At 50.8% G+C, this 15,905-nt stretch overlaps 1 protein-coding gene across 4 annotated transcripts in view; it reads left to right on the forward strand.

Moving 5' to 3' along the window:
• Positions 1-15,905, forward strand: part of NEDD4L (NEDD4 like E3 ubiquitin protein ligase) — a gene marked incomplete at its 5' end in the record, with an annotated part of 122,404 nt that overhangs the window by 66,370 nt on the left and 40,129 nt on the right. For 2 of the 4 annotated variants that reach the window (XM_080361976.1, XM_080361975.1), the window contains 8 exons: positions 4,678-4,728; positions 5,716-5,777; positions 5,881-5,983; positions 8,431-8,597; positions 10,575-10,707; positions 11,763-11,936; positions 13,433-13,507; positions 14,951-15,010. In XM_080361976.1, coding sequence (XP_080218102.1) covers positions 4,678-4,728; positions 5,716-5,777; positions 5,881-5,983; positions 8,431-8,597; positions 10,575-10,707; positions 11,763-11,936; positions 13,433-13,507; positions 14,951-15,010 — 825 coding nt within the window. The remainder of the gene's footprint in view (positions 1-4,677; positions 4,729-5,715; positions 5,778-5,880; positions 5,984-8,430; positions 8,598-10,574; positions 10,708-11,762; positions 11,937-13,432; positions 13,508-14,950; positions 15,011-15,905) is intronic. The other 2 variants (XM_080361977.1, XM_080361978.1) reach the window with 1 other exon arrangement.

Genomic DNA, 15,905 nt, shown 5'->3' on the forward strand with positions numbered 1-15,905 from the left:
ATCCTGCGCACAGCCGCGCTGCCCGCTGCTGTTTCAATGACGTGAAAATCTTGGAAATCACATAGCTTTAGTTTATTTAGAATGAATTTAAACATACGGTGGGCTCTGACGTCATCAGGCTGTTTCTGCCATCAGACCTGGCGTGTCCAGGCCCCGGTAACTCATGCCCACACTTGTGTGCTGAAATACGGTACGGGGCATTTGCAGTCCGAGGATAGCGTGGACTTTGAGTCTCTTACTTTAAGCAGAAGCTGAAGGGATTAAAAAAATAGTACCATTTACTCTCCAGATTGTGTCAGCCAGCTCTGAAATGAAGCAATATCTGGGTTGGAATGTGGCATCTGTTTAATCGGCACACAGAAATAGTACACAACAATTTTTAGGTCGGGAAGCTGGGAACACCATGATCAACTGGCAATGCCAAGGGGCCGTGGGCGGGTGGCGTGTTGTTGCCCGGTGTTATTGCGGTGCTTGGCAGGGCGGCGGGACGGCTCGGAGCGCCGCTGCGGGCCGGCGTGACCACGGCGCGGCAGGACGCGCCTCAGGGGTTCCACAGACCCGCTCATTCTGCTGTACTTGCACCTTTTGTTTCGTTTTGCATCTTCCCCGACGCTGCTCCGATTTCAGACAGCCTGCAGGCCCGGCGCACTGTGCCGCAGGAGCGCTCGGGAGCCGTTTGTCGTGGCTCCGCACACCATCCTGCCGTCCGGCCAGCGCGGCGCAGCGCTCAGAGCGGCGCTCAGCGAACCAGAGCAGCATCGCGGTTCTGTTACTAGAGCCAGCATCATTTCTGGGTCCAGGTCACTCGAGCACCACGGGAGGTGCAGGAACAAGAAAGCCTGGGATGGGGGTGAAGTGGGCTGCGTTTGGCACCAAATGCTCGTTGAAATGGTTGTAAAAGGGGATTTCATGGCATGTACTGGAACTCCGGCATCAGTCAGTCCTTTATCTAAATTACTTTCTTGTGTTTCCTTAGTAAACAACTGGCTGCAGCTGTTGATGGTGTGAGCACCTGAGTCACGGTGTTTCACGGCACCGATGCCGTAGCAGCGTGGGGATGTTTGTGGTGCTGCCTCAACACGTTCGTTGACATGGAAAAGAAGGCTTAGGATACACCGTGAGCAGTGCATTTGGAATAACCACATGCATTTTTATCAAATGCTGACCTTGGGCTTTCCTGCTGGTTCTTGGGAGGTGGGATGGGAGGGAATAGAGGCACCAAGGCAGAAGCGTGCATGGTACCCAGCACGCCTGCCTGTGTTTGCGTCAGTACTGCTTTTCCACAAGATCAGTGTGTAAATCAACGAGGTGCTTGGACAGATTTGGGATTCCTGAATAGATAAGATGTATTTGCGTCCCTGCAAAGATGTAGAAGTGACTGCCTTTGATGCAGAGAGAGCTAGCAGGAAAATAGGGCAGTATTTGAAGTAACGTGATTTTACATCCTTTGTAAAACTGAAAAAAGGCCAGATTTTAAAAATAATGCTAGTTTACTAACTCAAGTATGCTACTTTCAAATATCATCATTCTAAAGTGGACTTCAGTCCTCCTTTCATTCCACGTTAGAATGGGTGTGAGGAGCGCGTGGCGGTTGGTGACATGGCACACAAAACAAACCCAACACTGTGGGCGTCTCTCCTCCCGCAAGCAGGTCGGTTCCTCGTTCACCCACTTGCTGCTCTTCACAAGAACCCGCGCTGCACCAGCCCGGCACAGCCCTCCTGGCCGGCGTCCTCGGAGCAGAGGGTGGCGTAACACTTAGAAACTGCTCTGTTTCACAGAACAAATATGTCCTGAAATGCTAAAAAGTAATATAGTAACCCCCCGTAAGTAATTTTTCCTATAATGTATGTGCATAGTCAAGTGTTGCATAAGGATTTGGTTCTGCCAGAGCCTTGGTGCTGGCGAGAACGCCCAGGAGGGTTTCTGAGGCCCGCGGCACAGCCAGCCTGGAACGAAGGCTCGCCAGCTCTGCTCTGCGCTGCAGACAAGCGCATTGCGGGGGTTCAGCTGCTCTTGGGGCTGGGTTTGCTCCTGCTCCTGGCAGCTTGGTCTGGGTGGAAGTGAAGACTTTTAAACGGGTCTGGCATTTGCACAGTTCCCGCAGGCCAGCTTCCTGTCGCGGCCGCGGGCACGGCCGGGCTGGGGCACCTGCGCATTCCAGAGAAGATCCGTTATTCGGTGGGGAGGCAGCTGCTCTCGTGATTTCGAGATCTGTTGAGGTCAGAGGAGCGCGTCTCGGTTCCGGCACGGCTGCCTCCAGAAAGCAGCAGCCAGCCCAGGCCCGGCGCCTGCGGCAGCTCGCTGCGCGTGTCCGTCGAGGGACAGCCGCGGGGCCGCCGTGCCCTCTGCAGCAGCCCCTGGCGTGCCGCGGACAGACGGACGGACGGACCCTCGTGGCCCCGAGGGTCCCTGTGCCCGGGAGCTGGGTCGGTCGTGAACACATCTACAAGTAGGTGAGTGTTTTTCCCAAGTAGTTAATATTTGAGTGCAGCTGGAGGTGGAAGGCACTTGGCGTTAATTCTCTAGAGGCAGTAAATGCTACCAGATTTTTCCAGTAGTTGCTACAAGGAAGATTAATAGTGCAAATTCTGTAACGAAAAACCTATTAGGTGTTTTTACTTAAGTTCTGTGAGCTGCAGGCTCCTTGGGCAGGTATTGGTTTTGTGATTTCCCACGGGCATGTGGCACAGGCCGTGTCTGTGGGACTGTACGCTGTCTTGGTGCTGGAAACAGAGTTCTTGTGATGTTCTCATATAAAATATGAATTTTAATATTCAGCCTAATGCTCTGCTATGAGAAATATGTAAACTTGGCCTTGGAGCTGCAGTTTGCGCTTCCTGGAATTCTGGGCATCGCGTGGGTCTAAATAAGCAGCAGGTTGTTTGGGAGTCGCTGGGGCTGATATCTGGTGTCATAACCAGCATCTGCGGAAATCGTTGTCCCTGACAGTTGATTTGTGAAGAACACAACATGCTGCATGTTGAGAATTCATATCTTATTGATGAATTCCATGCATACATTGAGCACAGTGACCAGCTCACAGTGAGAACACATACTGCTCTTTAATTACTTCATACCTCGTCTGTTGCCTTGGACTGCTGAGTATAACATTTCCAGTCTAGATCAACGTGCTGGAACTCATCACGTTTAGGTAAGATACTAAAATGATTGATAAGCGAAGGATTGACAATATATGGTCTAAATCTGGCTTTCAAATAAGTTAATTTGCTGTGGACAGTGTGTTGGCGGAGCGTCTGCGCTCGTTGCTGCTCTCATTCCGCGGTTGCTGTTGCCGGCGAGGAGGGTTCAGAAGGAGGTGACCTGCATTTTCGGCTGGCATGAGATGTGCTGAGGTTGGATGGAAAGCAACAGCCATATTGTAAAGAAAAATCACCCGTGGGATTTAGACGAATTGACAATAAAAGCTACTGGTGTGACGCTGCTCTTCAGGGGCGCTGTTAATCATAACAATTGTTAAATGCTGAATTGGTTTTGAGGTGTCTCTAAGTGATAAAGATAACACCTGAGCAGTGCTTTAAAGTTGTAATTTATTTAAAGCTGTCACAGTCCATTCAGTACGCAAATATTTTCAGCTTGAAAATGTTGTATCAAGTGTAATTTAATATACAGATTGAACAGACATTGCTGTTGGTGAGAAGATGGATGAGCTGTTTCTGTCCAGGCGCCATGGCGCTGCCGGTGAGCAGCGGCAGTCCGCGTTCCCCTCTCAGGGTTTGCCCGGCTCTGCTGCTGCTGAAGGGCCTCTGTATCCCGTCGTCGTCAGAGTTGTAAAATGAGCTGGTGGAGTTCTGAATAATGGTCCAAATAGCAGTAATAAAGGTCTAGTTAGACAAGAGCAGGTCGCATGTCCATCTCGTCCATGGCTCCTCCTTTGGCTGGTTGGGGATTGAGCGGACAGTGAAGAACGTGTAGAGAACCAGTGTAAATCACGGGACATCGCTGTGCACGGGTGAATTAGCGATGGCAGAGCCACATGCGCACGCAGCGCGGGGGCGCCAGGTCTCCGAGCGGGACGCGCGGGGCTGCGGAAGGGCTGGTGGGGGCGGGTGATGTTCTCGCAGCGCCGTCTGGAGTAACGAGCAGCACGCTTTACGAACCACTCGAGTTCTGTGGCTTCTGTTTGGTAAAGTGACAAAACAAGTTGTTATTTTGGGGAGCGATGTTTCCAGTTCGTGCAGCTCTGTATCCACGGTTTGGGTGTTGGGTCCCCTGCTCTGTCACAGGAGCATGGGAGGTTTTCCTGGGAAAAAAGGGGGGAGAGAAAACAAGTCAGCAAGGTTTGACATGGACATTTCGCTGACACAGTGAACAGCAATTCCACGCTCTGCTTTTTAATGTATGTGAAGACTATGCGTGGAAGGAGTAGATTATTGCGTTGTGCTTTGAATGATGCATATGGTGTCGGAGGAAAGAGAGCTTCCTCAGTCCCTACCGTGCACGCTGGGGGCTAAGAAGCCGTTTCGGACTGTCACAGAAAATGCTCTGCCGGATAGATAAATTATAGCAACGGATAACGTGCAACAATAAAGGGGTGGAAGCCACTAATTACTAAAATAATGGTACTCAAAGATCTTCATTTCTGTTTCGTTGTGACTGGGCTGATGTTCATGTTTTCTGATGTAAAACGACTCCTTTTCTGCCTTTATTTGACAGACTCGAGACGACTTCCTGGGCCAGGTGGATGTGCCGCTCAGTCACCTCCCGGTAAGCAGGGCGCGTCTCCAGCGCTCCCTGGCCATCGCCAGGCGCGTCTCCAGCGCTCCCTGGCCATCGCCAGGCGCGTCTCCAGCGCTCCCTGGCCATCGCCAGGCGCGCAGGCCCTGTGTTCGCAGGATGTCCTGCCGGCCGCCCCGCTGGACGCTGTGCCGGCGAGCACGGCCGCCGTAGCGTCGGGGCCGAAAGGCGGGCGCTGTGGACAGCAGAGCCCCGCGCCCAGGAGAAACGGCTCCTTTGCAGGGACACGGCAGCGGTTGCTCTCCAGTGTCTGTTGCATTTCTCAGCATCCAGGATTCATGTCCTGATTCTTTCTTAAAGCCCTTGTCTGATCTGAGTCAATTCCTGAATGATGTGGCCAACAGACGCGTTGTTTCTCACCCTGCTGTTGGGGATTATTGTCCGGTTCATCTTCTGGCTTCTTTCTTTGTATGATTTTCCATCGCAGTTGAAACACTTGTCTTGTCCCTTAGCAAACTCCAGTTCTTCCGAGCTTTAGTTAAAACATTTAAAACCCGTACTTTGGGGCTTTCCGGGGCTCCTGGCGCCGCTTCCCGGGGCTCCTGGCGCCGCTTCCCGGGGCTCCTGGCGCCGCTTCCCGGGGCTCTTTCCCGCAGGTTCGGGGCCGAGGGCGCGCGGGCCGGGCGGGTGCCGGGCTCTGCAGCGCCCCCTGCCGCGCGACAGCGGGAGTAACGGCCGCCGCTCGCGCCGGCCCTGACAGACTAACGGACGGACGGACGAACACACCACCGGACTGACAGATGGACGGACTAACACACTACCGGACTGACGGACGGACGGACTAACACACTACCGGACTGATGGACTAACACACTACCGGCCCGACAGACTGACGGACTAACACACTACCGGCCCAGCAGACTGATGGACTAACACACTACCGGGCTGACGGCGCCGCTCCCTGTCCCCGCGCCGGCGGTGCCGGGCAGGCCCTGACCCCGTCCCGTGCCGTTGCAGACCGAGGACCCCGCCATGGAGAGGCCGTACACGTTCAAGGATTTCCTGCTCAGGCCCAGGAGGTGAGCGGGACAGCCCTTGTGCTTCGAAACGTTTCTTCCTCAAGAGCTGTTGTTTGCAACTGCTTACGGGTTGTTGGATGAAACGTGACTCCTTGTCTTCTAGCCACAAATCCCGTGTGAAGGGCTTCTTGAGGCTGAAGATGGCTTATATGCCTAAAAATGGTGGCCAAGAGGACGAAAACAGTGATCAAAGGGATGAGTCGGAGGTAAGGCTTAGCGCTGCTGGGAGCACCCGCGTTGCTATTGGTTCGAGTGTAGGTGTGCAGCAAGCTGTGCCTCTGAAAGATGGAGCCCCAGTGCAGCCTTGGCAGCGGCTCCTTCTCCCCCTGCAACACACACCCCGGGTGTCTTTCCACTGTAACTTGTGTTTTCTCAACCATTCCAAGAATTTCAAAATATTTCAGCTGCCACAGTGAATTCTAAAGTCTGTCTGACGCGGTTTGTGAGCAAGTAGAAGTGGAGGTAATGCCAAGGAGAAGAATTGAGAAAGTTAGGCAAGTGATTTATAAACGTAATGGACTGTATGAGGTACCTCCTCTTCAGAGGCCATTTCAGAATAGGTGTTGTAGCATTTTGTTGATTTCCTTGGCAGCGCTGACTTTGCAGAGTCCAGCTGGGGCAAGCACAAGAGCTGTAAAGGCTTCTCAGCTCTCTTATCAGTCGTTTAAAGAATTAGCTGCAATTAGGGCTGGCAGAGCGAATGCCAGCCCGCGCTTGTCCCGCTGAGCGCTCGGCAGCCTCGGTGTGCGGAGTGCAGGGCTGCGGTTGGGGGTGCAGGGCTGCGGTGCGGTGCAGGGCTGCGGCGGGGTGCAGGGCTGCGGGTGCAGGGCTGCGACGGGGTGCAGGGCTGCGGCAGGGTGCAGGGCTGCGGTGGGGTGCAGGGCTGCGGCGGGGTGCAGGGCTGCGGTGCGGTGCAGGGCTGCGGCGGGGTGCAGCGCTGCGGCGGGGTGCAGGGCTGCGGTGAGGTGCAGGGCTGGGGTGAGGTGCAGGGCTGCGGTGCGGTGCAGGGCTGCGGCAGGGTGCAGGGCTGCGGGTGCAGGGCTGCGGTGGGGTGCAGGGCTGCGGTGGGGTGCAGGGCTGCGGCGGGGTGCAGGGCTGCGGTGGGGTGCAGGGCTGCGGTGGGGTGCAGGGCTGCGGTGAGGTGCAGGGCTGCGGTGCGGTGCAGGGCTGCGGTGCGGTGCAGGGCTGCGGTGGCGGGTGCAGGGCTGCGGTGGCGGATGCAGGGCTGCGGTGCGGTGCAGGGCTGCGGTGGCGGGTGCAGGGCTGCGGCGGGGTGCAGGGCTGCGGCGGGGTGCAGGGCTGCGGTGCGGTGCAGGGCTGCGGTGCGGTGCAGGGCTGCAGGGGGGTGCAGGGCTGCAGGGGGGTGCAGGGCTGCGGTGCGGTGCAGGGCTGCGGCGGGGTGCAGGGCTGCAGGGGGGTGCAGGGCTGCGGTGCGGTGCAGGGCTGCGGTGGGGTGCAGGGCTGCAGAGGGGTGCAGGGCTGCGGTGCGGTGCAGGGCTGCGGCGGGGTGCAGGGCTGCGGTGCGGTGCAGGGCTGCGGTGGGGTGCAGGGCTGCAGGGGGGTGCAGGGCTGCGGCGGGGTGCAGGGCTGCGGGCGCAGGCCGAGCGGCTGCGCTCCCGAGGATGCTGCGTGGTGCTGCTTCCCTGATCCCGACGCGGGGTCCTGGCGCTGTTCTGCCTATGGAAGCGGGTCACGGACTCAAAACAATGATTATTGCTCTCATCATGTACGAAAAACGTGTGTGGATATGCATTTCTTGATCTATTGTATATACATATATAACAATTTTGTTATTGTGGAAATTTCTAGGTCACATAAATACACTTTTATGTGTGTATATATAAAAACAAGAATGCTATCTAGATCTGAATTTCATGGAGATTATACAATTTCTAAATGTAGTCTGCATTTTCTTTCGTATTTAAAGTACCAAGAATTTAAAAGGTTCATTGAGCTTATTTACAATTATTGAGTGATGGTGATTTAGTAAACAGATTCTTTTACCTATAAAGTAGGTCTTGGAATTGAAGTCTTAATAATTAGCTTGAATTTACAGGCAGTTTTTAAATAAAAGATGAGTTTGGAAAGCGTATGTGACTGGAGTTTCTCAGGTAGAAACAAGCTTCCGGCACACGCGTGTGGCAGCGCTGTCCCTGCTCCAGGGTCCCGCCAGTTTTGAACATTGTTTAGTGTCCGCTTTGGTGTAAAAACATGTCACTGTCAGTTTCCTAAGGTTGTCTTTACCCATGTCAGATAACGTCACAAGGCCTGGACAGTGGCCTGTGGAAACAGCCTTTCCAGTGAGTCAGTGGTAGTGCAGTGCTGCTAGGGGTCAGTTGGATGGTGGCTGGGAAGCAGAAGGGAAGAGCACAAGTCAGCGCTCGGTGCTCTTTGGCTCTGTGACTGGGAGTCTGCACCCACCCAGATACGTGTGGGAATCCCCGTTGTAACAGACCAGTGGGATCTTAGGGTTTTTGGCACTGAAATGAAGAGCACGCTGTAACCACAGAGTTTATTCTGTTCCCGTGTGGCTTACACTTAAGTAATGTTGAACTTCTCTTTGGGCAGTTTTCAGTATCTGCACCTGCACGCTAATGTAAGCGACAATGAAGCAACTTTTCTTTCACTTGACCTTGTTTTTTCCATTCCCAAGCATGGCTGGGACGTGGTTGATCCCAACGACTCCGCGTCCCAGCGGCAGGAGGAGCTGCCGCCTCCACCACTGCCTCCCGGCTGGGAAGAGAAGGTGGACAACCTGGGCCGGACTTACTACGTCAACCACAACAACAGGACCACGCAGTGGCATCGCCCCAGTCTGATGTAAGTGGCAGCGGGGCGCGTGTTCGTGGGGTATCAGTAAGCCAGGGATGTTGTCCAGTGAACGTAACTGTTTTGATTTGACACGTTCACGGCTGGAAAAGCCTGAAGCAAGCTTTACAGGGCAGTTTGTAAAGGCACACCTCTCCTTGGTAACAGATAGATCATGGTTTTGATGCCGACTGTGCTGCGTATCTGACACTATGCTTTATTCAGGGAAGAATTTTCACAGATGTGCTAGTGAATTGAGAACCGGAATCTGGATATCTTCTGGTAACAAGGGACTTGTCCACCCGCAGCAAATGACATCTCCACATGGGTACTGTGGGCAGTTCTAGGCAATCTGAAGGGGCGGGAGGGAAGTCAGTGCACTCACAACATACCTTGCAGTACTGGAGGCAGGTGGGGATTTTGTCAGTAGTTTACTTGGGGAGAACAAATTCCTTCCTTCTACAGGGAAAAAATGAGCTCTGTTAAGTTTTAATGAAGTTAAACTGATGAACTTCAAGGAGATCCTGGTTGTTAGTCGGTGTATAGACTGCATTACTGAGGTACCCTGGTTGTGCTTATGTGGAGCTCCTGTCCAAGCCTCCATTATATGTCTCTTATGAATTAGATTTATAAACCTGTGGCAAGCTTACATTTTAAAAAATATATATAATGAATGATGGTTAAGAATTATACTGAAATAATGTATAGCTAAACATCTTGCATTATTTTTATGTAGCTACTATTTTTACACTATCACTTATTAGAACAGTAATGGCTATGCTTTCTTGAATATTCATCATCATAGCTAAATTATGCAAATGTGTGCTGTCCTTATTTAAGGCACTATTTGTTCTTCTTGTCTGATGCGTTTATTGTAGTTAGAATTGAATTAATTTTCGTTCTGTATGTTTTGAACTATTTACTGTTGAACTATTAGAGCTATTGACTAAGCAGTGTGTATCTTGGCAAGTAAATCTCATCAGCTGCTATCATTATGATTGGTAATTGTCAATAAGTGTCTATAACAAAGCAGGTTTTATAAACTATTTGATTTAGCACTTGCTGGTAATCGGATTGTGCTAAATGAAGTAAAGAGTACATGGATTCAGAAGTGTTTGACTGCCAGATGCCAAAAAGCAGTCGTCACTAGAAGGCGTCGTTATCAGATGGGTGTATAAAGGGAGGCCTCAGGTTCGCTGCCCACCAGGTATCTTCAGGGGTACTTTGGGAACAAATGCGGAATTCCTGCAGATGAGCTTTGCACATGACAGCAGCCTTGGTGGAGAGCGAAGGCTCTAGAATTAGGCTGTTCGGCCTTTCAATTCTGTGACTGTTTGAAACCGCCAGGAGGGGCAGGTTGAAAGTAGGGTAGCTACCCTCTCACTTCTAGGCCAGGAACTTGGCTGCGACCTTGGTCCTGAGGGTAAAACACCGAGTGCTGTGCAGTCCACGTCTGCACTGGTTCACGTCTCACAGTTCTTTAAGACGAGCAGCAGTAAAATGGCAGCACAGAGGTTTTCCTGAGCACGCCCGTGTTCAGAGTTCCAGTCCCTCGTCCCGCGGGAGCGGTTCCGGCACAGCACGGCCCGTGGGGTGCTGAGGCAGAGCCCTGGGTCTCGGCGGGGAGCCGGCGTCCCCGCTCCACCGCCCGAGGCAAAGGCAGGAACTGCCCATGGCAGGAGGGATGGCTGGCGGTGGGCAGCGTATCTGAGCCTGCGCTCCCATCTCTGCGCAGCCAGTTCTGACGTATGAAAATGCTCATTTCCAGCCTCACACAACGTTTGTGAAGTGCTTCCAGTTTTGTCTACTTTGGAGTGAGGGATCAAATGATCTCCTGTTTATGAAGCCTGACATGCAAGAGCAATGATCTTTATAAGCAAAAGCATTGATGAGGTTTTGAAAGCAGTGAACGACGTAGGTATTTTAGTTTAACATCCATTATTTTCTTGTTCTTTTCCCCTTCGCGTGCTTTCATTTCCCCCCGTGCAGCGACGTGGGATCCGATTCGGACAACAACATCAGGCAAATAAACCAAGAGGCAGCCCACAGGCGGTTCCGCTCTCGCAGGCACATCAGCGAGGACTTGGAGCCAGAGCCTGCGGAGAGCGCGGACATCCCTGAGGTACGTCGGGCTCCGGGGTGCTGAGTGTCTCATTGGCACACTGATTACTGTGCGACATACACGCAAGAAAAATCCCAACCAGGGCCGTACTGTAAAGGTCCTGTGCACTTGGGAGTGCCTGACAGTGTATGCGCAATATTAGATACCATGCAAATGCTGGGAGGAACGTTTGTAATTCCAATAACTGCTTATTATATATATCTCAATAGAAACACTTGCAATATTCTGCCTTGAATAACAGTAGACTAAGTTGTAGAAAGAAGGGAAACATGCTGGCTGAAGCTGTCGTGTACTTCAGTTTTCTTTAGTGTCTGGATTTAGAGGGCAGAGAAGCTGGTGGGTTTTTCCCCAATTACTTGGGTTTAGTTAGAATTCTGAGATCTTATGAATCAGGATGTTTGTTTAATTTATAGCTAGACTAAATAAAGGAACTTTGGTAGATGTTTGTAGGCCTAAGTGAGAGTTTGTGCAAAGCTCTAATTCCACTCAACTTTAAGGAATATTTTATTATGTGAATCATGGACAAAATTCTTAGTGACAACCTGGGTTTGGCTCACTAAGTGTTATTCAGAGCAACAGGCAGATTCCTGAAACTGTTGTTGCACTTGTCACCTGTTAATACTTGATTTGCAGATGCTAATGAATGCATTCTATTATGCATTTTATTCTATATTAAAATTAACAGTTTTTGGTAAGAGTGCAGAATTAGTTACATTTAGAACAAAATTTCAAATAGAATTATTTAACGAGAGCTCTTTCTTAAGCATCGTTTCACCTACATAATTTTCTGTGTAGAATCGTAAAGCATTTCGCCATCATCAACACGAAAACAGTTTTGAAGTCAACATGAAGCACCATTTTCCCCGTGATTCCTTTGCCCTGAGTAGTGTTTGTGCATCCTAGTGATTTATGTGACATGAACCTAGTGGTCTGTTTCATGAACCATGAAGGCTGGTGGTCATCCCTGTGTTGGCCGCAGTGAGGGGGTGGTGCAGAAGGCAGGGGAAGCAGGCTTGGTCTGTCTGTGGATCCTCACCGGTTCCTCTCTTTGTCAGCCCTGGGAGACCATCTCGGAGGAGGCGGCTGCGGGCGGGGAGGCGCTGGGCCTGGCGCTGCCGCCGCCCGCGTCGCCGGTGTCGCGCAGCAGCCCGCCCGAGCTGCCGGAGGAGCTGAGCCGCAGGCTGCAGGTGGCGCCGGACTCCAGCGCGGAGCCACTCGCTTCTCTGATCGTACGTACACCCGAAACCCGCCCTCGGCTGGGCGCAGTCCGAGCCCTGTGCACGGCTGGGTGGGAACTGCTGGGCTCGGGAAAACCTGAGCATACACTTAAAATTATCTTCCAAAAAAGGCATCATAACTTCACTTGAACAACAGAATTCCTCAATTTAGGTTTGATTTTTTCTTCCGTGTGAGTTTAACTTGAGCCTTCGCTACTGTTACACCTTTAGTGAAACAAAATATGTAATACTAGGGAGCGTAAAGCCCAGAGTTCCCAAAGGAAGGACGAAAATCTGCTAATGCTCTTTCAGTCACCATCCATTTTACTGCATGACAGTTTTTCACTGTTTTACTGTACGTGTCTATGGTAAAGCATGTGCTTTCTTATATGAGGATTTTGTAAACCTCTCATGGTTTACTGGATCAACTGTTGTAAGACTAAGGAACGACTGGAACTGAAGTGGGTGGTTGTTAATAAATCCTCCACAAGTTGTGAATGGCTGGTGTGGTAAAAGTTCCATCGTCAGAGCTTACTTGAGGTAAAACCAAACATATTCTCTATATTGGTGTAAAGCACTAGTTTGTCATACTGGTGACACCACAAAAAGTAAGGATAATACCCTTGCAAGTGGGGAATGTCTCATGTCTCTGCTTAAGAGAACAATTCTAAGTGTTAAACAGAACATCATGCTGTGATTTTTTCGTGGTATGTTGTTGTTTCTTTGGGGTTTCTTTTGTTTTGGTTTGGTTTTTAATTGTTAGTATATGCCATCAATGTACCTTTGCAATTCAAGAGATAAGAAATCATATTTACTCTCATTCTGATTAAATCTCGATTCGGTGCAAGTTATTCACAAAGAGCCTATGCAGCTGCTGTCTTACACTGGTTTGAATGTTATCCAGAGGTTAATTAGCAAATGACAGCTCCAGTGGCCAAGCATCTGCATGCAGGGTCACTGGTGCTCCTGGAGCTAGCTGCCCGTTTTAGTGGCCCTTTGCCTGGAGGGCAGGGTGCTAAGCACATAGTTCTGGTGGCAAGATCAGGGCCTACCGTGTTTTACATTAACAATAATAAATGGTACAGCTGCAAAGTTATCTTAATTAGTAATTCAATAATTATATTCCTATCCAAACTAGCTCTTTTATGAGCCATTAAATGATAGCATCTTTCTTATCAGTACAGTACAAATCATAATCACACCACACTCGCAAAGCAAGAAATTCTAACACACACTGTCAGAGATTTTAAATGCCGTTGTGCTGAGTGACATCACCAGCTGCTTCTTCCTGGCACCTGCAGCGATGCTACCCTGGCTTGCACCCGGGTCTGTGCACAGGTGCTGGGCCAGCAGCGCTCAGCGCGTGGTGCTCAGCGCGCGGTGCTCAGTGTCTGTGGACTCTGCTGCCCGGGCTCTGTCTCTGGGTGGCACTCGGGTGAAATTGCTGAATACAGCCCCGTGTTGTAAGACATCTGAACTTAAAGACTTCTTTTCCTTTTCTTTCCCAGCAAAGAGATCCCTCTTCAAGATTAAGATCTTGCAGTGTAACAGACACGGTCGCTGAACAGTCTCAGTTATCCTTGGTAAGCCAAAGCTAAATCCTGTTTCTCTTTGTTTGAACGTTCTCTGGTTCTGACAGCCCCTTTTCTTGGGTCAGTTCTGGTCAGATATAGATCAAGATGGGCAGATGACCACCCCAAATAGCAATGGGTGCCCAGCTGATACCGTCATGCTCAGCAACTAAAATGAGGACCTTCCTGAGACTGGAAACCTTTGTGAGAGCGAGAGCATGGTGGTGCTGGCTTTAGTCATCTCACACAGAAGTTGAGTGTACTGGGCTCTGGATAGACAGGCGGTGGAGAGACGAACTTCCACGGGCTTTTCCAGCTGGGATGGCAGAGGGCGGTAGTGCCGTCGGTACTGGGACTGTGGCGGCCACAGGACTCTTCTGTCAGCTATCTCTTTGTGTCCCGTAAACTGATTTTACTTGGAATATATGAATCTGTACACAGGAAAATGGATTGGTGTTTTATGTAGTTGCAGTTGAAAGGAGCCTTTTTGTCGCAGTCCTCATACAATAGAACAGGATTGCAGCTGCTGTACTCTTTTAATCTGAGTACTTTAGGGAAGCAGCAGCTTCTGCAGTTTTATTTGAGTTTTATTATAGCTTTCTTCCAGCATTTTTTCCCCAGTTTTTCATTAGAAATATATTCCATATGAATCTACAAGCAGCACTTCTGTGTACGATTTCTGTGCAAGCGCACTGCTGCACTGCTCCCAGCGTGCCCCGGTGCCTGCGCTGCGGGGCTTGCAGCCCCCGGTGGCGCCTGGGCCTTGCGCCCGAGAGCGCCGCTGTCTGTGCCCGCTGGCGCCTCTTGCGCTCGGTGTGACAACCGCCCGTTCCACTGCAGCTGTGCAGAGCGGCGAGCTGCAGGCACGGCTCTGAAACGCGGCTGTTCCTGACCTCAGCCATACCCGCTCCTTACTGAGCCAGTGATCAGCGGCGAGCTGCAGGCACGGCTCTGAAACGCGGCTGTTCCTGACCTCAGCCATACCCGCTCCTTACTGAGCCAGTGATCATTTCTCTTGTAGCAGCTAAAGACCGTGCTGTTCGGCACTGTATTAATCCCTACTGAAAGTTCACGCGATCAGTTCCTTCTTTTCCATCTGGCTTTCAGTGCACTCATTGATGACCAGAAAGTATCCATTGTGGGTTTAAATACTGTGTTTATGGGTAAAATGTGCAAAATTTCCTTAGGGGAAGATCCCGTTACATTTAGAACAACTGTTCAGTGGATACAAGAACTCTTGACACTCATTCCCTTGGTGGTTTTTATGTGAGATTCTGTCCTGCTTATCAGTGATTGATGACTCAGTTTCTTTGCTATTAGCTTAAACATTATTTCCATCTAATCACTCTCTTTTAATAAATTTGAGTATGATCCCTTACTCTTAAAGATCTGAGAGTAATCTGTGACCTTTGTCACTAAACGTACTTATTTGTATCATTAATTATCATTTAACAGCAGAGTGGTCCATCTAGGAGAGCTCGTTCTTCAACGGTCACAGGTGGTGAGGAGCCAACGGTAATACCGCTCTTTGTCAAGCACTATCGGAATGAAATGTGGGAGGAGGTGTACAATGAGGAACTTCTTTCACAAAGCAGCAGTGTGTTAAATGAAATCCAACCATTGAATCAGTAGTTACATTTTGTTGTTGTTTCAGATTTTCTCTAAATTCCTCAGACTTCAGTTGCACTCAAATACCAGCATGCTTTAGTAAAGCTATGCGCTAAGGAAGTACCTAATTCTGTAAAACCTGATATCGAAAGAATCAGGGATTAGAGACATCAAATGAGTATACAGGTAGCTGTGGTTTTAGCTTGCATCTGTCTTCCCTTGCTCTCCGTTAGGCTAATTGATTTCATTCTTAAAGTTGATCTAATCTGAGAACCGTGGAGGTACAGTGATCTGAACGCTTGTTGCCGCCCGGTGAAGGGCGTGGGGAGCGTCAGGCCGCTCGTGGACGGGCAGTGTCCTCATCGCCTGCCAGCTCTGCCCTCAGCCGCTGGAGCAATCCCAGCCTGGCCAGTACCTGGCTAGTTAGAGAAGAAACAAATCGGTCTCATACTTTGTTTCAGTGCTATCACCTGGATTCCTCATCTGTTTTCCTCTGGTCTCTGTTTCCTGTTGTAGTATGTCAACTTTCTGACCATTCAGTCTCTTTCCTCATTGCTTTTCTTGCCCGAAGCTCTCTAAGGAGTGGTAGTCGCAGTTTAAATCTGTCAGAGCAGGGCCATGCAGGTGCCCCAGCCGTCTGGGACAGCCCTGGTGGAGCAGAGGCTGAAGCGGTTGGGTTGGCTCAGGACAGCCCTGGTGGAGCGGAGGCTGAAGCGGTTGGGTTGGCTCAGGACAGCCCTGGTGGAGCAGAGGCTGAAGCGGTTGGGTTGGCTCAGGACAGCCCTGGTGGAGCAGAGGCTGA

This window comes from Nesoenas mayeri (assembly GCF_963082525.1).
Source record: "Nesoenas mayeri genome assembly, chromosome: Z".
Classification (NCBI taxonomy): Eukaryota; Metazoa; Chordata; class Aves; order Columbiformes; family Columbidae; genus Nesoenas; species Nesoenas mayeri.